The 22,505-nt window shown below is 40.4% G+C and overlaps 3 protein-coding genes across 4 annotated transcripts; 2 read left to right on the top strand and 1 right to left on the bottom strand.

The window, feature by feature from the left end:
- Positions 1 to 926: 926 nt before the first annotated feature.
- On the bottom strand, positions 927 to 4,034 carry LOC126977989 (uncharacterized). Its single transcript, XM_050826719.1, has 2 exons — positions 3,908 to 4,034; positions 927 to 2,041 (listed from the first exon to the last, which is right to left on the bottom strand). Exon 2 carries the CDS (start codon positions 2,032 to 2,034, stop codon positions 1,033 to 1,035), a length of 1,002 nt encoding a protein of 333 aa, XP_050682676.1. The 5' UTR covers positions 2,035 to 2,041; positions 3,908 to 4,034; the 3' UTR covers positions 927 to 1,032.
- Positions 4,035 to 14,182: 10,148 nt separating this feature from the next.
- LOC126977995 (fibrous sheath CABYR-binding protein-like) lies at positions 14,183 to 15,297 on the top strand. Of its 2 annotated transcripts, XM_050826729.1 has the most exons (2): positions 14,183 to 14,772; positions 14,881 to 15,297. In XM_050826729.1, exons 1-2 carry the CDS (start codon positions 14,190 to 14,192, stop codon positions 15,189 to 15,191), a joined length of 894 nt encoding a protein of 297 aa, XP_050682686.1. In that variant the 5' UTR covers positions 14,183 to 14,189; the 3' UTR covers positions 15,192 to 15,297. The 2 variants fall into 2 exon arrangements, with proteins under 2 accessions (XP_050682686.1, XP_050682687.1); XM_050826730.1 differs by having other exon boundaries at positions 14,183 to 15,025.
- Positions 15,298 to 17,838: 2,541 nt separating this feature from the next.
- On the top strand, positions 17,839 to 19,023 carry LOC126977984 (110 kDa antigen-like). The gene has a single exon (XM_050826709.1). The coding sequence runs from the start codon at positions 17,859 to 17,861 to the stop codon at positions 18,966 to 18,968; it is 1,110 nt and encodes a 369-aa protein (XP_050682666.1). The 5' UTR covers positions 17,839 to 17,858; the 3' UTR covers positions 18,969 to 19,023.
- The last annotated feature ends 3,482 nt before the right edge of the window (positions 19,024 to 22,505 follow it).

Here is a 22,505-nt window from a genome sequence, read left to right as displayed (position 1 = left end):
TTTACTCTAAGTTTTGGGGAGAATTGTTCAAAAAATAATTTTATTGTGTCATAAAATAACTGGAAAGCTAAATTGGGGTCATTTTCAGCATATACGTCACTAAATGTTAAACATTTAGGTACATTTGGAATTTTTTCTTGTTTGCCTTTGAGAAATCCCTTTTCATTATATACCAGCTACTGACTGGTCTTGTTTTATTTTTAACATCAAATTTCAAAAATTGAGCCGTATTAGGATCCGATAGTTGTAAGTGTTCTATTTCACCTTTTGCTGTTTTTATGTTACTTAGCACAAGATCCAAACAAGCTGCACCTCGGGTTGGAACTTCGATGTGAGAAACAAAATTGTATATATTAAGCATGTCACGGAGATGTTTAGTTTGAGGTGTAGATAACAATATGTCAATATTAAAGTCACCGGTAATTATAATTATCCTATTTCTATAGGAATTGGTGATGTCATGCAATAAATATTTAAGTTTCGATATAAATTTCGAAGCAAATTTTTTATGAGAATAATTATAAATACAAATATAAATTAAGTTGTGTGTTGGTATCTCTATCGCACAATTAGCTGTACCTTTTTTAAGAAGTATACATGATCCACCTCGTTTAGTTTTCCTAGAGCAGCTTGCAACTAGCAGATAGTTTTTCAAATCCTTTTTGGATAAATGTTTCCGTGAGGCAAATTGCGTATTCACGACTATCATAAGGAAGGAATTATATTGTGATTACTATATAATGATATGTTATATGTATGTGTAAGTGTAGCCACCACACCTCTTAAGGGAATAACAACATGATCCTTTCCTTGTCCTTTTCTACGTACTAATAGCCTTTTATTGATGTTTTCTGAAAGCTGGCTGCGATAAACATATTTTGTGATAAAAGTGGGAAAACTTTGATTTAGAAAAAAAGTTGTTAAGATTATAGTAATAAACATTTATATTTCAAAGCAACCGTTTCAGTAATTCCATATTACTGGTTTTAAACTAAATTATACAGGTATTTGATGATATGGTTTAATATATGTTTAGTTGAGTTGTTCAGGGAGGTTGGCAGCAACGTCAGGAAAGATGGGGTCAGCAATGCTGATGGGCTCAGCTTCGAATCCCTCAACGACTGAAACTGGGTCTGGCTTGATGATTTCAACATCTTCGATAGCTCCAGGGGTTGGTTCCAATTGTTCGACGGTGACGGAGTCAGAGCTAGAGTCAACGTTTACGATGATCTGGACTAGGGGAGTTTTAAGTCCGAAAGGAAGACCAGCGGGTCCAACGGGCGTTCCAGGTACAACGAAGGCTGGTCCGATGTTGATTCCTTCATATTCGGGCTCAACAGCGGGTTCAACTTGGATTTCGTCTGGTTTGACAATTGCGGGTCCAACACTGATATCTTCTGGTTTGACAAGTGCGGGTCCAACACTAATGTCTTCTGGTTTTACAACTGCAGGTCCAACTTGGATTTCGTCTGGTTTGACAATTGCGGGTCCAACTTGGATTTCGTCTGGTTTGACAACTGCGGGTCCAACACTGATGTCTTCTGGTTTGACAAGTGCGGGTCCAACACTGATGTCTTCTGGCTTGACAAGTGCGGGTCCAACTTGGATTTCGTCTGGTTTGACAACTGCGGGTCCAACTTGGATTTCGTCTGGTTTGACAATTGCGGGTCCCACTTGGATTTCGTCTGGTTTGACAACTGCGGGTCCAACACTGATGTCTTCTGGTTTGACAACTGCGGGTCCAACACTGATGTCTTCTGGTTTGACAAGTGCGGGTCCAACACTGATATCTTCTGGTTTGACAAATGCGGGTCCTACTTGAATTCCGTCTGGTTGGACAATAGCGGGTCCGACTTGAATTTGGTCGGGTTGGACAATAGCAGGTCCAACTTGAATTCCATCTGGTTGCACAATAGCGGGTCCGACTTCAATACCTTGTTCTGGCGCAACAATAGCTGGGCCAACCTGGATGAAACGTGAGGCTGGGACCGCGGACGCGGCTGCGACGAATGCGAGCACGATGAAGAATTTCATAATATGTCTGGAAAATTAAAATATATAAATTATTCACTTTTAAGGAATATTGTTAGTGCTCTAATATTATTTTTTTTTATTCAAACAAAACAAATCTTATAACTATATTTACAATACTATCATCATCTTTTCAGCCGGAAGATGTCTGCTGCTGGACAAAGGCCTCCCCCAAATATCGCCATGACGATTGTTCCTGCGTTGCCCTCATCCAACCTATTCCGGCCATCTTGACAAGATCGTCGGTCCATCTTGTGGGGGCCTACCAACACTAAGCCTTCCGGTACGTGGTCGCCATTCGAGGACCTTACTGCGCTAACGGCCTGTCCGCCGAGCTATGTGCCCTTCCCACTGCCACTTAAGTTTCGCAATCATTTGGGCTATGTCAGTGAATTTGGTTCTCCTACGGATCTCCTTATTTCTGATTCGATCTCGTAGAGAAACTCCGAGCATTGCTCGCTGTGCAACAGTGAGCTTCCTCATAAGGCCCATAGTTATCGACCACGTCTGTGTTCCGTATGACACTGTGGTATTTTGGACGAGCAGATTTTACGGAGCTTCCCGAACTCTGCCTATCCGAGTTGGATTCGACGAGTAACCTCTTTCCGGAAATTGGACCTGCCTAACTGGATTATTTGTCCAAGGTAGACGAACTTGTCAACAATTTCGAGAGTAGAGTGCAATTCCCAGCTGTTACGGGAACAGGTGCGACATGGGCATTAGACATCATCTTCGTCTTGTCCATGTTCATTTTGAGACCTACTCCTTGGGAAGCTGTATTGAGGCCATCGAGCATATGGCTTAAGTCTTCCATGGTCTCTGCCATGATTACGATATCGTCTGCGAATCGAAGGTGAGTGATGTATTCACTGTTGATATTGATGCCCATCCCGTTCCAGTCCAGCAGCTTAAAGATATCTTCCAATGCAGCGGTGAACAGCTTCGGCGATATAAAATCGCCTTGTCTGACGCCGCTGCCCCGCTGCAGTCGGATAGGCTTCGAGAACTGATCCTGGAGAGGGACTGACATGATGGCATTACCATACAAACACTTCAACGCTTCGATATATCGATAATCAATGAGGCACCTCTGAAGAGACTGAAGCTGCCCCCAGATCTCGATCGAATCAATCTCGGCTTTCTCATAGTCCACGAACGCCAAGCAAGTGGCGCAGCGTATGTATGTGGTCTATGGTGCTAAAGCTTTTTCAAAATCCGGCTTGTTCGGAAGGCTGGAAGTCGTCGAACCTATTCACATATAATACTATGATTACATAAAATTAAAACTATCATTACGGGGAAGCGTACCAAGAATACTAGTAGCATTTCCGCGTTGGATAGCTAGGCTGATCCGTTGACCGAAATAGCTGCCAGCGCTTGGGTTTCCAGTAGCTTTATTGAGGCGTGAAGTACTTTGCACATTCTCCGCACCTCTGGGCCCCACGGGCCAAGTGTCTCGACACCAAACGGCACAAAGATGTGTGACTCACTGAGACCGACATATTTGCGACGCTTGCTGTCTTCGGCAGTCAAGGCATCAGCCCCAGCACCAATGACGTAACTTGGACATGAGAAGGAGCCAGAGTGTTGACGCAAGTCGCGTCCCACACCAGTGCCCTTCCCCGTGCCCAAGCCACCAGCGTCATAGCGTCATTCCATTAGGAGGCTTGCCATCGCGGTGGGTAATTTGGTCTAAAACAGCTGGTATATTAAGAGCAGTAAATGCCCTGCGGATGACTTCATTAATGCTGGCATGACGACCGATACGGCCTGCCGATTTTAAGCAATTTAGCCCGTGAGAATATTTGGTTTATTAAATATCAAATGAAACATTTAAGGCTAAAAATATTTTATATGTTGTTATTGCTTTACTTACTTGATGCTTTTTTTGCTACTAATGACATTGGTCCAATGTATGTAGATTATATACCAAAATTTATCAATTCTCTTTTTATTAGCGACTTATCTAAATGAATTAAAATTTAGTGCCTACATCAATAGTGCGGAAGTTTCAAAGAAGCGCTCAGTAAGATGTAATAAAACACTAAATGTATTATTTGCATGATAAAGGTTAACTTTTACTTTTACATTTGATTAGATATATTTTTTGATTGTAATGTTTTGAATATCTTTTAGCAGTAATCATATCATTAAATCATCTGCTATTGTGTAAAGTACTTTCGTTGCGACTTGTTTGAATTATTATAAGATAGTATTTTCTTTGGAAAGTATGAGAGTGATATTGAAAGAAGGGGGAATGCAGGAAACATGGTGAATGGAGCTTTGCACTCCTTTATGAACAGGCAGAAGGTGTCTAATAAGGCTCGTTTGGCTGTGCATAAGGGGGTTTGGTTCCAACACTCATGTAAGGAATTGAATGTTGGGTATGGCAAAAGAAACATGAAAGCAGAATAAATGCAGTTGAGATGAGAGCGTTGAGAAGTATGATAGGAGTAAAACTGAGTGACAGGATAAGAAATAGTGAGATAACAAAACGTTGTAGTCTGAAAAAAAGATGTTGTGACAAATATTGATAAAGGTATGCTGAGAAGGTTTGGTCGAGAGAATTAATGAAGAACGATTGACGAAGAAAGTGTATAAGGCCAGTGTGAATGAAAGTGTTGGAAGGGGTAGACCTAGGCGGACGTTCCGAGATCAAATCAGGGACGTCTTGAAAAAAGGCCAGGTCAAGAGTACCCTAAACCGAAGAGCAAGTATGAAAGGAATAATGAAAGTGGAGGACAAGTATGTAAGGATCGTAGCAAATGGAAAGAAGTGGTCTCTACCTACCCTTACGGAAAAGAGGCGTGATTAAATGTATGTATATATATATTTTCTTTGATTAACGCGAGTGTTACACACTTAAATAAAATACTTTTAAAGGAGTAAAACGGTCTGAAATTGACAATTGAGTCTGAACAGCTTTCTTCAATTTAAATCAGGAGGCCTGGACGGGATCTTCCCAGGACTGCTACAATGGAGCGGTATGGGGCCGCTAGCAGCGCATTTAACTGCTATCTATAGGGCATGCCTGGCCTACAAATACATACCGCTCCAGTGGAGGGAGGTAAAAGAGTATTTATCCCTAAGCCTGGCAAAAGTGATTACACAAATCCCAAATCGTACAGGCCAATCAGTCTCACATCATTTTTGTTGAAGACTCTAGAGAGACTCTGCGATAGGGATATTAGGGAAAATGCCCTCATACAAAAACCGCTACATGACAACCAACACGCCTATACTCAGGGCAGATCAACCGAATCCGCACTCTATTGCGTAACATCTCTCGCAATGAAAGGATTATCACGTAAACAATGATTAACAAGGTTGATTACCTTAGGTGCTTTTATTGATATCGAAGGCGCCTTCGACAAAACCTCTTTCACTAGCATAGGCCGAGCGCTAGCCGATCATGATGTAGATCCTACAATTGCCGGGTGGATAGACAGCATGTTGAGGCATAGGGCGATACGATTCACTGTGAACACCAGTACTAGATGTGTGGTGGCAACTGGCTGCCCACAAGGAGGGGTACTCTCGCCGCTGCTCTGGAACCTTGTGGTAGATGAGCTCATCACAAGGCTAAACAAAAAGAAACTGTACACGGTGGGCTATGCTGACGACCTCGCCATTCTAATAACAGGACCAGTCGAGAGCGTCTTATGTAGCCTCATGAGATCTGCTTTTAAGATTTTGGAAGAATGGTGCGCGCAACACAAACTTACAGCTAATCCGTCAAAGACGGAACTAATACTATTCACTAACAAACGCAGCCTTGGTAATCTAACATTACCAAAGCTGTTCAACACCGAACTAAGCCTTACTAAAGAAGTTAAATACCTGGGGGTTATACTGGATAGTAAGTTGCTTTGGAATAAACACCTTGAAAACAAGCTGGAAAAAGCATGCATCATCTTTTGGCAGTGCAGAAGACTCATAGGAAGAACCTGGGGTCTTGCTCCAAAGATAAGCAGATGGCTCTATACAGCAGTCATCAGACCAATTATCTCCTACGGAGCAATAGCGTGGTGGCCCAGGACAGAGCTTGTGACAGTACAAACCAAGCTGCAGCGTTTCCAGCGGCTGGCCTGCACAGCCATAACAGGATGCATGCGCACCACGCCTTCCTCGGCCCTTGAAATTATTCTAGGGCTAACACCACTCGACATACACTTTCAACAAGAAGCGACAATGGCGACTCTACGTCTAAAGCTGTTAGGTGTATGGAAGAATGAAGACGGCCTAACAGATAAGCTCTGGAACAGGGTAACAAAGGATTATCCACTCTGTGAGGCACCATGTGATAAGATACCTAAAACACATACCTTCCATAAAAACTATCACATACAGCTATATGAGAAAGATGCTGTGCAGTCAGGTGTAAACGAATTAAGAATTTACACAGACGGCTCGAAAATGGCTACTGGAACTGGTGCCGGCATATTCTCACAGGAACTAAACATACACATTTCCATACCCTTGGGCACACACAGCTCCATCTTCCAATGTGAGTGCGTAGCCATCAAGGAAGCCGCCAGCGCTATATTAAGAAGAAAGGTACATGGCCACAGCATCAGATTTCTTTCTGACAGTATGGCGGTACTAACAGCGCTGAAGGGTACCACACACAACTCAGCACTAATACACGAACGTCACCAAACCCTGGAGCAAGTTGCCTCTTATAACCAGGTAACTCTGCAATGGATCAAGGGACATAGTGGTTCGTTGGGTAATGATGCAGCGGATGAGCTTGCAAGGCGGGCATCGGCAAATATAGTGACTGGTCCATTGCCACTTCTGCCACTGCCCTTCAGCCAAATGCACTCATGGATACGCTCTCTCACCAACGACCTACACAACACCCGATGGATGAATGTCTCAAGCTGTAGACAGTCGAAGGTGGCGATACTGCACTATCGCCCAAACTGACACGTAGACTTATCAGCCTCAACAGACATGACATCCGTATAATGGTGGGCACCCTAACGGGTCACACATCACTAAACAAACACCTTTTCACAATCGGCGTAACGGACATTCCTAAGTGCAGAGGTTGTCTGACCGAAGACGAAACGGTCGCTCACGTAATCCTGGAATGTGCGGGGGTGGCCAACCAACGAGCAAAAACCTTAACCAATACGAGGTCGCTCCAAGAAGTCTGTGAACACCCCAGGAATGTTCTGAACTTCTGGAAGGAGCTGGGCTGGTTGGAGTAACTGGCCATTACTGCACGCAATATGGACCCATGCTAGTGGTTTAATTGCGGAAACAGGAGCCCCTATACCATACCATACCATACGGTCTGAAATTTGCTAACACGCGGGATCAAATAATCTCTAAATTTAAAACCCAAAACTACACATACCAAAACAGGAAGAGGACACTGTCAGAAAATTTTGACAAAAACCATCTGTCTACAGCAAATACCACCTCCGAGGCAATAAATGGCGCTAAACTTAATAATGACAACAATGTCAAATACTTACTTGACTCATTTCATCCGCAGTCCCCCTGAAAACGCGATCTGAAACCTCGGGCTAACTAATATAATATTAAAAATATAACTTTTTTTTTGTAATGTAAAACACAATTACAAAACACGCGTTTTAATCCTTTAAAAGTGTTTCATTTAAATATTATAAGATAATAATAAATGGATATAAGAAGACAGATATAAAATATGATAGACACCCGTGATCTTGTCAAAAAGTTAAACATTACTGTTTAACTTTTTGACATACAGTCAAATAGTTTATTGGTTAATATTTTTGTATAGTTAAGTCAATCAAGTAAGTAAAACATGTTAATAAATGAAGCTCTGAATAGCTCTCGGCTATAGTCCGAGTAGGAAATGATTCTTTTACCCGTGTTAAACACTACTTTTCATTTCGAATATGAGGAAAATAAAACTAGTTGTTTATCTAAACTATTTATTCATAATCTATACTAATACTAATATACTAATAATATTATAAAGCTGCAGTGTTTGTTTGTTTGTTTGAACGCGCTAATCTCTGGTACTACTGGTCCGATTTGAATGATTCTTTCAGTGTTGGGTAGTCCATTTATCGAGGAAGGCTATAGAACAAAATGATGTACAATATATATATAGGCAATATTTTATTACTTATAAAACTATCGCGTGAATTATACTTTATATGGCAAAACAACGTTTGCCGGGTCAGCTAGTATATAATAACATTAGTAACACCTATTTAAAATTAATTGTCAAATTAGGACAATTCGTAAAATTAAAAGTTACATTTTTGTATGGAATGTTTATGCTCTTTGATATATTATGACAAATTTGGCTGTTCTGGATATCTGTAAAAGTGGGAGACTCTGGTATTTCATCAGACGATCATTCCGGCCTTAGGTGGGAAGTAATTTGTATGAGTTTTACCCTCTCTATGGAGGGAATTTTCCACCCAATAATCAGATCAAAACAACATTACTTTCCGAGTACGAGAAATGAAAATATATTTTTATGTTCGCATAATGCAAGTAGCGTAGATTATTTATACGACTATGACAACTATGAAAACGTCGAAAAAAATAGACTTCGGAACTAACGTCTATTTTGAGTAATTCACGCACTCAAACGTAGCTTGTCACGCACACTAAACTATAAATATTCCTGGCCTGTTTTCATCAGCTGTCTAAGAGACTCTATCTAGACGTATAAATTATCTAAGAAATGAAATTTATTTATTGCGTCGAATACAGTGTATACAAAATGTGTACAAAATATATATATATATATATATATATATTTTGTATAATAACGGCTAACGGCTAACCTCCAAAACGGCTGACCCAGTTTAATGAAACTTTCTGTGTGTCTTCAGGTGGATTCGAGAATGGTTGTTTAGATTCACAATTGAACTACCTCCTAAACGGTTGGACCGATTTTGATGATGTTATTGTGACCTCCAGTGAATTTGAGATTGGTTTAGATTCTCAATTCTGTCCATATAATATTATTCGCCTGCTCATGTGTAATTAGTGAAGTCCTAACGGCTGCACCGATTTTTCAGATTTAGGACGTGTGTACAGGACAACGTCTGTCGGGTCGACTAGTAAAAAGGCAATAGTAGATAGATATATAGATTGGTATTCAAAATGTTCTTACTACATTGTTGAGAACATTTTGAATACCAACCAACAGTAGTAAATTATTATATACTGCCATGTTATGCGGAAATATTTCAGTCCCTGAAACTGCTTTAAAATGGTTCAAAATACAAACAGTATTTATATATTAGTGTAAGTAAGCTAAAACGAATTCAGCAATCGAAAGAAATTGAGAATACACATTAAAGTTATTACATCTGTAATTAAATCTCATTTTTGTTTTCTATATTATACATTTAAATGTTTTATAAAAAATGGCTCTATCGTAAATCCTATTACTCCATTGCTGAATATCTACTTCTGAACCTTCTGTCCCTTGATCCATTGCAGAGTTACCTGGTTATAAGAGGCAACTTGCTCCAGGGTTTGGTGACGTTCGTGTATTAGTGCTGAGTTGTGTGTGGTACCCTTCAGCGCTGTTAGTACCGCCATACTGTCAGAAAGAAATCTGATGCTGTGGCCATGTACCTTTCTTCTTAATATAGCGCTGGCGGCTTCCTTGATGGCTACGCACTCACATTGGAAGATGGAGCTGTGTGTGCCCAAGGGTATGGAAATGTGTATGTTTAGTTCCTGTGAGAATATGCCGGCACCAGTTCCAGTAGCCATTTTCGAGCCGTCTGTGTAAATTCTTAATTCGTTTACACCTGACTGCACAGCATCTTTCTCATATAGCTGTATGTGATAGTTTTTATGGAAGGTATGTGTTTTAGGTATCTTATCACATGGTGCCTCACAGAGTGGATAATCCTTTGTTACCCTGTTCCAGAGCTTATCTGTTAGGCCGTCTTCATTCTTCCATACACCTAACAGCTTTAGACGTAGAGTCGCCATTGTCGCTTCTTATTGAAAGTGTATGTCGAGTGGTGTTAGCCCTAGAATAATTTCAAGGGCCGAGGAAGGCGTGGTGCGCATGCATCCTGTTATGGCTGTGCAGGCCAGCCGCTGGAAACGCTGCAGCTTGGTTTGTACTGTCACAAGCTCTGTCCTGGGCCACCACGCTATTGCTCCGTAGGAGATAATTGGTCTGATGACTGCTGTATAGAGCCATCTGCTTATCTTTGGAGCAAGACCCCAGGTTCTTCCTATGAGTCTTCTGCACTGCCAAAAGATGATGCATGCTCTTTCCAGCTTGTTTTCAAGGTGTTTATTCCAAAGCAACTTACTATCCAGTATAACCCCCAGGTATTTAACTTCTTTAGTAAGGCTTAGTTCGGTGTTGAACAGCTTTGGTAATGTTAGATTACCAAGGCTGCGTTTGTTAGTGAATAGTATTAGTTCCGTCTTTGACGGATTAGCTGTAAGTTTGTGTTGCGCGCACCATTCTTCCAAAATCTTAAAAGCAGATCTCATGAGGCTACATAAGACGCTCTCGACTGGTCCTGTTATTAGAATGGCGAGGTCGTCAGCATAGCCCACCGTGTACAGTTTCTTTTTGTTTAGCCTTGTGATGAGCTCATCTACCACAAGGTTCCAGAGCAGCGGCGGAGTACCCCTCCTTGTGGGCAGCCAGTTGCCACCACACATCTAGTACTGGTGTTCACAGTGATTCGTATCGCCCTATGCCTCAACATGCTGTCTATCCACCCAGCAATTGTAGGATCTACATCATGAGCGGCTAGCGCTCGGCCTATGCTAGTGAAAGAGGTTTTGTCGAAGGCGCCTTCGATATCAATAAAAGCACCTAAGGTAATCAACCTTGTTAATCATTGTTTACGTGATAATCCTTTCATTGCGAGAGATGTTACGCAATAGAGTGCGGATTCGGTTGATCTGCCCTGAGTATAGGCGTGTTGGTTGTCATGTAGCGGTTTTTGTATGAGGGCATTTTCCCTAATATCCCTATCGCAGAGTCTCTCTAGAGTCTTCAACAAAAATGATGTGAGACTGATTGGCCTGTACGATTTGGGATTTGTGTAATCATTTTTGCCAGGCTTAGGGATAAATACTCTTTTACCTCCCTCCACTGGGGCGGTATGTATTTGTAGGCCAGGCATGCCCTATAGATAGCAGTTAAATGCGCTGCTAGCGGCCCCATACCGCTCCATTGTAGCAGTCCTGGGAAGATCCCGTCCAGGCCTCCTGATTTAAATTGAAGAAAGCTGTTCAGACTCAATTGTCAATTTCAGACCGTTTTACTCCTTTAAAAGTATTTTATTTAAGTGTGTAACACTCGCGTTAATCAAAGAAAATATATATATACATACATTTAATCACGCCTCTTTTCCGTAAGGGTAGGTAGAGACCACTTCTTTCCATTTGCTACGATCCTTACATACTTGTCCTCCACTTTCATTATTCCTTTCATACTTGCTCTTCGGTTTAGGGTACTCTTGACCTGGCCTTTTTTCAAGACGTCCCTGATTTGATCTCGGAACGTCCGCCTAGGTCTACCCCTTCCAACACTTTCATTCACACTGGCCTTATACACTTTCTTCGTCAATCGTTCTTCATTAATTCTCTCGACCAAACCTTCTCAGCATACCTTTATCAATATTTGTCACAACATCTTTTTTTCAGACTACAACGTTTTGTTATCTCACTATTTCTTATCCTGTCACTCAGTTTTACTCCTATCATACTTCTCAACGCTCTCATCTCAACTGCATTTATTCTGCTTTCATGTTTCTTTTGCCATACCCAACATTCAATTCCTTACATGAGTGTTGGAACCAAACCCCCTTATGCACAGCCAAACGAGCCTTATTAGACACCTTCTGCCTGTTCATAAAGGAGTGCAAAGCTCCATTCACCATGTTTCCTGCATTCCCCCTTCTTTCAATATCACTCTCATACTTTCCAAAGAAAATACTATCTTATAATAATTCAAACAAGTCGCAACGAAAGTACTTTACACAATAGCAGATGATTTAATGATATGATTACTGCTAAAAGATATTCAAAACATTACAATCAAAAAATATATCTAATCAAATGTAAAAGTAAAAGTTAACCTTTATCATGCAAATAATACATTTAGTGTTTTATTACATCTTACTGAGCGCTTCTTTGAAACTTCCGCACTATTGATGTAGGCACTAAATTTTAATTCATTTAGATAAGTCGCTAATAAAAAGAGAATTGATAAATTTTGGTATATAATCTACATACATTGGACCAATGTCATTAGTAGCAAAAAAAGCATCAAGTAAGTAAAGCAATAACAACATATAAAATATTTTTAGCCTTAAATGTTTCATTTGATATTTAATAAACCAAATATTCTCACGGGCTAAATTGCTTAAAATCGGCAGGCCGTATCGGTCGTCATGCCAGCATTAATGAAGTCATCCGCAGGGCATTTACTGCTCTTAATATACCAGCTGTTTTAGACCAAATTACCCACCGCGATGGCAAGCCTCCTAATGGAATGACGCTATGACGCTGGTGGCTTGGGCACGGGGAAGGGCACTGGTGTGGGACGCGACTTGCGTCAACACTCTGGCTCCTTCTCATGTCCAAGTTACGTCATTGGTGCTGGGGCTGATGCCTTGACTGCCGAAGACAGCAAGCGTCGCAAATATGTCGGTCTCAGTGAGTCACACATCTTTGTGCCGTTTGGTGTCGAGACACTTGGCCCGTGGGGCCCAGAGGTGCGGAGAATGTGCAAAGTACTTCACGCCTCAATAAAGCTACTGGAAACCCAAGCGCTGGCAGCTATTTCGGTCAACGGATCAGCCTAGCTATCCAACGCGGAAATGCTACTAGTATTCTTGGTACGCTTCCCCGTAATGATAGTTTTAATTTTATGTAATCATAGTATTATATGTGAATAGGTTCGACGACTTCCAGCCTTCCGAACAAGCCGGATTTTGAAAAAGCTTTAGCACCATAGACCACATACATACGCTGCGCCACTTGCTTGGCGTTCGTGGACTATGAGAAAGCCGAGATTGATTCGATCGAGATCTGGGGGCAGCTTCAGTCTCTTCAGAGGTGCCTCATTGATTATCGATATATCGAAGCGTTGAAGTGTTTGTATGGTAATGCCATCATGTCAGTCCCTCTCCAGGATCAGTTCTCGAAGCCTATCCGACTGCAGCGGGGCAGCGGCGTCAGACAAGGCGATTTTATATCGCCGAAGCTGTTCACCGCTGCATTGGAAGATATCTTTAAGCTGCTGGACTGGAACGGGATGGGCATCAATATCAACAGTGAATACATCACTCACCTTCGATTCGCAGACGATATCGTAATCATGGCAGAGACCATGGAAGACTTAAGCCATATGCTCGATGGCCTCAATACAGCTTCCCAAGGAGTAGGTCTCAAAATGAACATGGACAAGACGAAGATGATGTCTAATGCCCATGTCGCACCTGTTCCCGTAACAGCTGGGAATTGCACTCTACTCTCGAAATTGTTGACAAGTTCGTCTACCTTGGACAAATAATCCAGTTAGGCAGGTCAAATTTCCGGAAAGAGGTTACTCGTCGAATCCAACTCGGATAGGCAGAGTTCGGGAAGCTCCGTAAAATCTGCTCGTCCAAAATACCACAGTGTCATACGGAACACAGACGTGGTCGATAACTATAGGCCTTATGAGGAAGCTCACTGTTGCTCAGCGAGCAATGCTCGGAGTTTCTCTATGAGATCGAATCAGAAATAAGGAGATCCGTAGGAGAACCAAATTCACTGATATAGCCCAAATGATTGCGAAACTTAAGTGGCAGTGGGAAGGGCACATAGCTCGGCGGACAGATGGCCGTTAGCGCAGTAAGGTCCTCGAATATCGACCACGTACCGGAAGGCGTAGTGTTGGTAGGCCCCCACAAGATGGACCGACGATCTTGTCAAGATGGCCGGAATAGGTTGGATGAGGGCAACGCAGGAACAATCGTCATGGCGATATTTGGGGGAGGCCTTTGTCCAGCAGCAGACATCTTCCGGCTGAAAAGATGATGATAGTATTGTAAATATAGTTATAAGATTTGTTTTGTTTGAATAAAAAAAAATAATATTAGAGCACTAACAATATTCCTTAAAAGTGAATAATTTATATATTTTAATTTTCCAGACATATTATGAAATTCTTCATCGTGCTCGCATTCGGCGCAGCCGCGTCCGCGGTCCCAGCCTCACGTTTCATCCAGGTTGGCCCAGCTATTGTTGCGCCAGAACAAGGTATTGAAGTCGGACCCGCTATTGTGCAACCAGATGGAATTCAAGTTGGACCTGCTATTGTCCAACCCGACCAAATTCAAGTCGGACCCGCTATTGTCCAACCAGACGGAATTCAAGTAGGACCCGCATTTGTCAAACCAGAAGATATCAGTGTTGGACCCGCACTTGTCAAACCAGAAGACATCAGTGTTGGACCCGCAGTTGTCAAACCAGAAGACATCAGTGTTGGACCCGCAGTTGTCAAACCAGACGAAATCCAAGTGGGACCCGCAATTGTCAAACCAGACGAAATCCAAGTTGGACCCGCAGTTGTCAAACCAGACGAAATCCAAGTTGGACCCGCACTTGTCAAGCCAGAAGACATCAGTGTTGGACCCGCACTTGTCAAACCAGAAGACATCAGTGTTGGACCCGCAGTTGTCAAACCAGACGAAATCCAAGTTGGACCCGCAATTGTCAAACCAGACGAAATCCAAGTTGGACCTGCAGTTGTAAAACCAGAAGACATTAGTGTTGGACCCGCACTTGTCAAACCAGAAGTTATCAGTGTTGGACCCGCACTTGTCAAACCAGACGAAATCTAAGTTGGACCCGCTGTTGAGCCAGAATATGAAGGAATCAACATCGGACCAGCCTTCGTTGTACCTGGAACGCCCGTTGGACCCGCTGGTCTTCCTTTCGGACTTAAAACTCCCCTAGTCCAGGTCATCGTAAACGTTGACTCTAGCTCTGACTCCGTCACCGTCGAACAATTGGAACCAACCCCTGGAGCTATCGAAGATGTTGAAATCATCAAGCCAGACCCAGTTTCAGTCGTTGAGGGATTCGAAGCTGAGCCCATCAGCATTGCTGACCCCATCTTTCCTGACGTTGCTGCCAACCTCCCTGAACAACTCAACTAAACATATATTAAACCATATCATCAAATACCTGTATAATTTAGTTTAAAACCAGTAATATGGAATTACTGAAACGGTTGCTTTGAAATATAAATGTTTATTACTATAATCTTAACAACTTTTTTTCTAAATCAAAGTTTTCCCACTTTTATCACAAAATATGTTTATCGCAGCCAGCTTTCAGAAAACATCAATAAAAGGCTATTAGTACGTAGAAAAGGACAAGGAAAGGATCATGTTGTTATTCCCTTAAGAGGTGTGGTGGCTACACTTACACATACATATAACATATCATTATATAGTAATCACAATATAATTCCTTCCTTATGATAGTCGTGAATACGCAATTTGCCTCACGGAAACATTTATCCAAAAAGGATTTGAAAAACTATCTGCTAGTTGCAAGCTGCTCTAGGAAAACTAAACGAGGTGGATCATGTATACTTCTTAAAAAAGGTACAGCTAATTGTGCGATAGAGATACCAACACACAACTTAATTTATATTTGTATTTATAATTATTCTCATAAAAAATTTGCTTCGAAATTTATATCGAAACTTAAATATTTATTGCATGACATCACCAATTCCTATAGAAATAGGATAATTATAATTACCGGTGACTTTAATATTGACATATTGTTATCTACACCTCAAACTAAACATCTCCGTGACATGCTTAATATATACAATTTTGTTTCTCACATCGAAGTTCCAACCCGAGGTGCAGCTTGTTTGGATCTTGTGCTAAGTAACATAAAAACAGCAAAAGGTGAAATAGAACACTTACAACTATCGGATCCTAATACGGCTCAATTTTTGAAATTTGATGTTAAAAATAAAACAAGACCAGTCAGTAGCTGGTATATAATGAAAAGGGATTTCTCAAAGGCAAACAAGAAAAAATTCCAAATGTACCTAAATGTTTAACATTTAGTGACGTATATGCTGAAAATGACCCCAATTTAGTTTTCCAGTTATTTTATGACACAATAAAATTATTTTTTGAACAATTCTCCCCAAAACTTAGAGTAAACCTTACTAATAAGTTGGTAGGTAGGCGCCCAGTGCCCTGGTCTTGAATGATAGGAAATCTTAGCGTCCAAGTAAAAAGAAGGCTGTAATTAATTAATTTAATTTGTGAAATACAATTGACAAAGGTAATATTAGGTTACGTTAACACGACAGTCCATTCGTATCAAAAGTGACGGTCGCGAGGATCTCTGCTATGCGACCGTATCGTATCCAAAACCGGTCTATCCGCACGACCATCTTAATTCGGCCGCTTAACACAGCGACTGTGTCGCTAACATACTCCCAGCGTTGATGTATCTTCAACATTTCTAGGTAAGGGGCATATGTTATTGATTGGCTCTTTTTACGATTCCCTTTTTGGTCTTGATTTCAGCGACCCATTTAATGCTGTCTCCACCTGGATACACGCGTACGATGCGTCCCAGCAGCCACATAAGAGGAGGGCTACTCTTATTCTTTATGATTACCAGAGCCCCTTCTTTTAAATCATCCTTTGATTGCAGCCACTTAGTTTTTTGTTGCAATAACCAAATCTGTTTCTACAAATTTTAAGTCTTTTAATCGTTTTGCAGTAATCCAAACATAATTTCAGCTAATGACAGTAATATCTAAATCATTTTATTTTATTATAGCTCCTAACTCCCCAAGCACATTTTCAATCTTATCCTCAACCAATACCATTTTCAAAATTGAAAAATTTGGCTTGAAAAGCTTGGGCGTCTCCCGGCGCGAGAGCGAGTCCATCGAGTGCCTTCTCGTGCAGGGCAAAGTGGAGGGCACCAGAGGGCGAGGAAGGTTGCTCATGCGATGGACCGACCAAATTAAGCCTGCTGTGGGCGGTCCATTGACCGAGTGTACCAGGCCAGCAGGGAAAAGGAGCGATTGCTCGTGCGGCAAATCAGATCTGCCCCCGTCACTTAGTGATGACCACGATCGCTCGGCCAAGGGTGCCACGAAGAAGAAGAAGATGTGCTTGGAAAAGTTGTTTCATGTCATAAATGTCGGCCGCTTTTAACCAAAATAATTAACAGCTTTTGATTCTCCCCCTTTGAAAATACCTTAAGATACCCTTAGCATTCTAATGGAGAAAACTTCTTCTCGTAAACACCTCTTATTTGCCAGTGATTATTTTATAGTGTGAATAAACACATGAAGGTAGCATTTGTATTCAAATGAAATCAAAATCACTTTGTAGGTCAAGGGAATGACACTATTGAATGTCAAAATTTTAAAACTATTTTGTTCGTTGTTAGAGACGAGATGAGCAGGACGTTCAGCTGATGGTGATTCAGGATTCTTGAAAAACCCAAAAATTCTAAAAAACGTGTTCACATTGAAAAGCATTCTCGCTTATATAAATTAGTATACTATTTCAACGGGTTTAAATCCGTTGTAAAGTCGAAAAATATTTTTAATATTTGAATTTGAATTATGTTAGTTCCGTAGTTAATACTAATAAGGATTGTTAATGATGAAATCTCCCACGCTACTATATCGAATTAACGATTCTATGTTCTGCTAATGAATTTTCTTTTTAACACTTTTATATTGTTAGGGTAAATGATTGTCAGGCAGTATACCATCATATACATTGCCTTTGTATATTAACAGTTCTTGAATACTTTCAGAGAGAAAAATGAAGTTCCTAATTCTGTTCGCATTGGTCGCGGCTGTGACCGCCGTCCCTGTCGACTTTGCTGAGATCGAAGAGATCATGAACGCCATCCACAGCCCCAGCACTGACCCCGCCACTGCTGCAGCTCTCGAACAAATGCTTTATGACATACTCGGAATTAATACAGGTGAAATCGGTGTTGGACCCGCAATTATTAAACCAGACGAAATCCAAGTTGGACCCGCAATTATCAACCCAGACGAAATCCAAGTTGGACCCGCAATTATCAAACCAGACGAAATCCAAGTTGGACCCGCAATTATCAAACCAGACGAAATCCAAGTTGGACCCGCAATTATCAACCCAGACGAAATCCAAGTTGGACCCGCAATTATCAAACCAGACGAAATCCAAGTTGGACCCGCAATTATCAAACCAGATGAAATTCAAGTTGGACCCGCAATTGTCAAACCAGACGAAATTCAAGTTGGACCCGCACTTGTTAAACCAGAGGACATCAGTGTTGGACCCGCACTTGTCAAACCAGATGAAATTCAAGTTGGACCTGCAGTTGTCAAACCAGAAGACATCAGTGTCGGACCTGCAGTTGTAAAACCAGAAGACATCAGTGTCGGACCTGCAGTTGTAAAACCAGAAGACATCAGTGTTGGACCCGCACTTGTCAAACCAGAAGATATCAGTGTTGGACCCGCACTTGTCAAACCAGACGAAATCCAAGTTGGACCCGCAATTGTTAAACCAGAAGAAATCAATGTTGGACCCGCAGTTGAGCCCGAATATGAAGGAATCAACATCGGACCAGCCTTCGTTGTACCTGGAACGCCCGTCGGACCCGCTGGTCTTCCTTCCCAATTTAACACTCCCCTAGTCCAGGTCATCGTAAACATTGACTCTAGCTCCAACTCAGTCACCGTCGAACAATTGGAAACAATCCCTGGAGCCATCGAAGATGTACACATCATTAACCCCCAGCCAGCCCTCGTTGAAGAAGGTGTCCACATCATCCCTGAACCAGTCAGCGTCGTTGAGGGAATCGAAGCTGAGCCCATCAGCGTTGCCGATCCCATCATTCCTGACGTTGCTGCCAACCTCCCTGAACAACTCAACTAAATAATGTTAGTTAAATAAATGTAATCTTATAATAAAACAAACCGAATGTACACTATGTCTGTTTCTTATTTGCATCTATGTGGGTCTAGCCGCTTTCAAGCGAAAATAATCACAATATACGCAGTGCAGGAAAACTTACTTGGATTATCATTATAGCCATAGCAATGAAATAAGTACAAAATTGTATATATATATATCTTTTCGAAATAGAGTAAAACACAATACTTGGAGACTTTCTTGCGCCGTTTCTTCTCCCACAGTGTCACTTGTTATTCCATTCCATTTTGTCTTGATTATTCTATTAACAAATACGAAGAAATGGAATTACTAGCGTCTGAGAGCAATGAATATGAAACGGAACAAAAATTGACGAATTCGTAGGACAAAAGCAGGTGTAAATGCGGTTATTTGTCGGAATTGGAAACCGAATACATATCGCAAGAAAGAAAGAATTTGGCACCTACTGCAAAATGTAGGGTCCGGTGCAGTCGCATAGCGCATTCAATACATGCGTCCATACTATACAATGAAATCTAGATTCGGTTATTTGCTGGATCTTCAGACCGAATAGGTGAATAGATTAGCAAATGTTGGTATAATGATTCTAAAGTTGTAGAAAAATGGTGATCATTTTTCAACTGTCGCATTAGATTTGTAAAGGCCCCAACTTTACATCATCTTTGTACTATGTCTATTACATATTCTGGGCTTGGCTTAGCCACAATCTTTTTCGACGACGCTGATGTTGATAATTCTATTTATTAAAGCAAGACAGGCTCAAGGTTGCAATGAGGGGCTCTTGTGCGCATTCTTGCAAAAACCGCGAATCGTGTGTTCACATGGATTACGGCCCCCGATTCGGGACTGTTGGATACGGTATCGCAAGATGTGCCATGTGAACACAACATTCGGCATTTCCAGATCCGATGAAACGTTACTCCGTATCAAATGTAGAGTTTTCATCAGAATCTGATCATATTGTGTGTTATGGTTACCGTATCGCTGTTACGTACAGATGATGGAGTTGAAGAGGAGATGGTCGTGTGCTCGACAAATTATATAAAAAAGTGGTATTGAAAAACAAATATGAAACAAAAATATATTTATTCATTAAATAAAAAAAGTAGTAGAAAAGAAGGATTTGTTTAAATTCAAATTATTTACTAAAATGTCGGCTCCTTCTGTTGTTATCCTAGTTCTTTAACATTGCAGTTTTTCAACAATTGCTGCACTGCATTAGCTCAAGAACTACCTAATCAATCTTAACAGCAATCCCAGCCCGTGCCAGTCACTCCTGCGATGTGACAGACTGGTCAGAATTCAGGATAATCTTACCCGACAGTCTGGAGCGACAATCCAATTGAGACTAGGATTTCTTTATTTGTTAAGGAAAGAAACAGATACATCACCATACTAAAAAATGAAGTTATATAAAATATAAAAATTGCAAATTGGATATATCTTAGAATAGTTCCACTAAGAACACAAAATAATACAATTCTACAAACATGACAAGATAAGTAAACAATAGAATATTTAGGCGAATACATAATCTTATATATATACAATTCTCGTGTCACGGTGTACGTAATTGAACTCCTCCGAAACGGCTCAACCGATTTTCGTGAATCTCAGCGTGCATATCGGCTAGGGTGGAGAATCGGACAACATCTATTTCCCACCCCTATACTTTTTTTTTAAATTTTTGGTTTTATTTTTATAATACAGCATAAAATTAACATTAACATCTATTTTTGTATCGCTGTTTTTATAATATTCTATTCCATCCACAGATCCGCAATAGGGTTGCAAGATGGCAATCGAATACAATAATTGTAGTACGATATAATATTTGGTAGGTCTGAAAATCGGTTGCATACCTAACATTTTTTTTAATCACTTTATATGGCAATACGTTTGCTGGGTCAGCTAGTATTATATAAATCAAGGCAAAGACAGACATACTAGTGGATATAATAATGAAACAAGGTTTAAGGCAAGGACAGTAATTGTTGTTTTAACTTATTCTTAAATAAAGCAGTAGAGGAGTGTGAAAACAGGATGACATTTATGTGAGAATCCAATGAAGATGAAAGAGCTTCTAAGATCTAATGTATCTCACTGCTAGGTGACCAGTTTTTTCCCTCAGGCCGGGCAATATTTTGATCAAATGTTACGAAGAAGGAAGGCAACTGGTCCAGATAATTTAAGAAGCCAGCTACTCTTATTACACTATCACACATACAAGGCTATTAAGCCTTGTACGAAGCAAGCTGGAGTATTGCTGTCAAGTCTGGTCCCCGTGCTATAAAATCCACATCAAAAGAATAGAAAGTATTCAAAAAATCATTTTTACGACATTTAACTTATAAATTTCATAAACCCAGAATACTGGACAGCTACTGTAGCCGGCTTGAGTTCTTTAAAATACAGAGTTTGGAAGAGAGGCGTAAATTGTTAGATTTAAAGTTTTTACATAAACTGTTTCACAATTTAATTGATAGCCCAGACTTGCTGACGAAATTGTGTATTAATGTGAAGAGCCCCTCGAAGCCAACGTCCATTTTTGCACAAATGAAAGTAAATACAAACCTGGGTAAAAATTCTCCAATCGAGCGAATGGCAAGAGAATATAATGATTACCTAAATAAAATACTAGACTTCGACATTGGTGCAGATGGGTTTACAACATTTATAAATAAATGTACTGAAATTTATAAGAAGTAAATGCTGTTGTTTTGTATTGGACTTAATTTTAATTTTAACATAATATTTAGATAAACTGTAATTTTACCAACATAATATTTAACTATTATAATCTAAGTTGTATAGTATGGTCGGGAAGGTAACAGATAATGAAAGATGTGTAACCCTGTAAGTTATCTGTACACTTAGATATATATATATTTTTTTATTTTTGTATGTAATTTCTGTATTACTGTGCGATTGTTAGGTTTCTGAATAAATAAGATAGTATACTACCTTAAAAACCTGACAAACATGGGTTTATGTCGGTACTCTAGACTTCAGATCAAGCAAACGAAATGTCGGGTTAGCTAACTAAAATTAAAAATGTTTTTAAGACCAACTAACGCATAATCGAATGTAAAAACACAGTTACGTAGATACACGAGTTTTAATCCTTTAAAATGTGTTTTATTTCAATGCTCAAAGGTAATATTGGCCTATAGCTTTCAAGCTTACGGGTGCCTTTACTGGTTTTTGAAACGTCACATTACCTACTTTCCTCTTTCTGATTTTACTAGGCCTCTGAAAAATGGCCGTATTAAAATTCCGTTGAAGACACTCAGAGCAATTAAGGATTTCATGGCATGATCTTTGTTGATCCTATGCTTATATTATTTATTTATTCAGAAACCTAACAATCGCACAGTAATACAGAAATTACATACAAAAAAAAATATATATATCTAAGTGTACAGATAACTTACAGGGTTACACATCTTTCATTATCTGTTACCTTCCCGACCATACTATACAACTTAGATTATAATAGTTAAATATTATGTTGGTAAA

This window comes from Leptidea sinapis, chromosome 46, assembly GCF_905404315.1.
Source record: "Leptidea sinapis chromosome 46, ilLepSina1.1, whole genome shotgun sequence".
In the NCBI taxonomy this organism is placed as follows: Eukaryota; Metazoa; Arthropoda; class Insecta; order Lepidoptera; family Pieridae; genus Leptidea; species Leptidea sinapis.
This window is presented reverse-complemented; position numbering and strand designations above follow the sequence as displayed.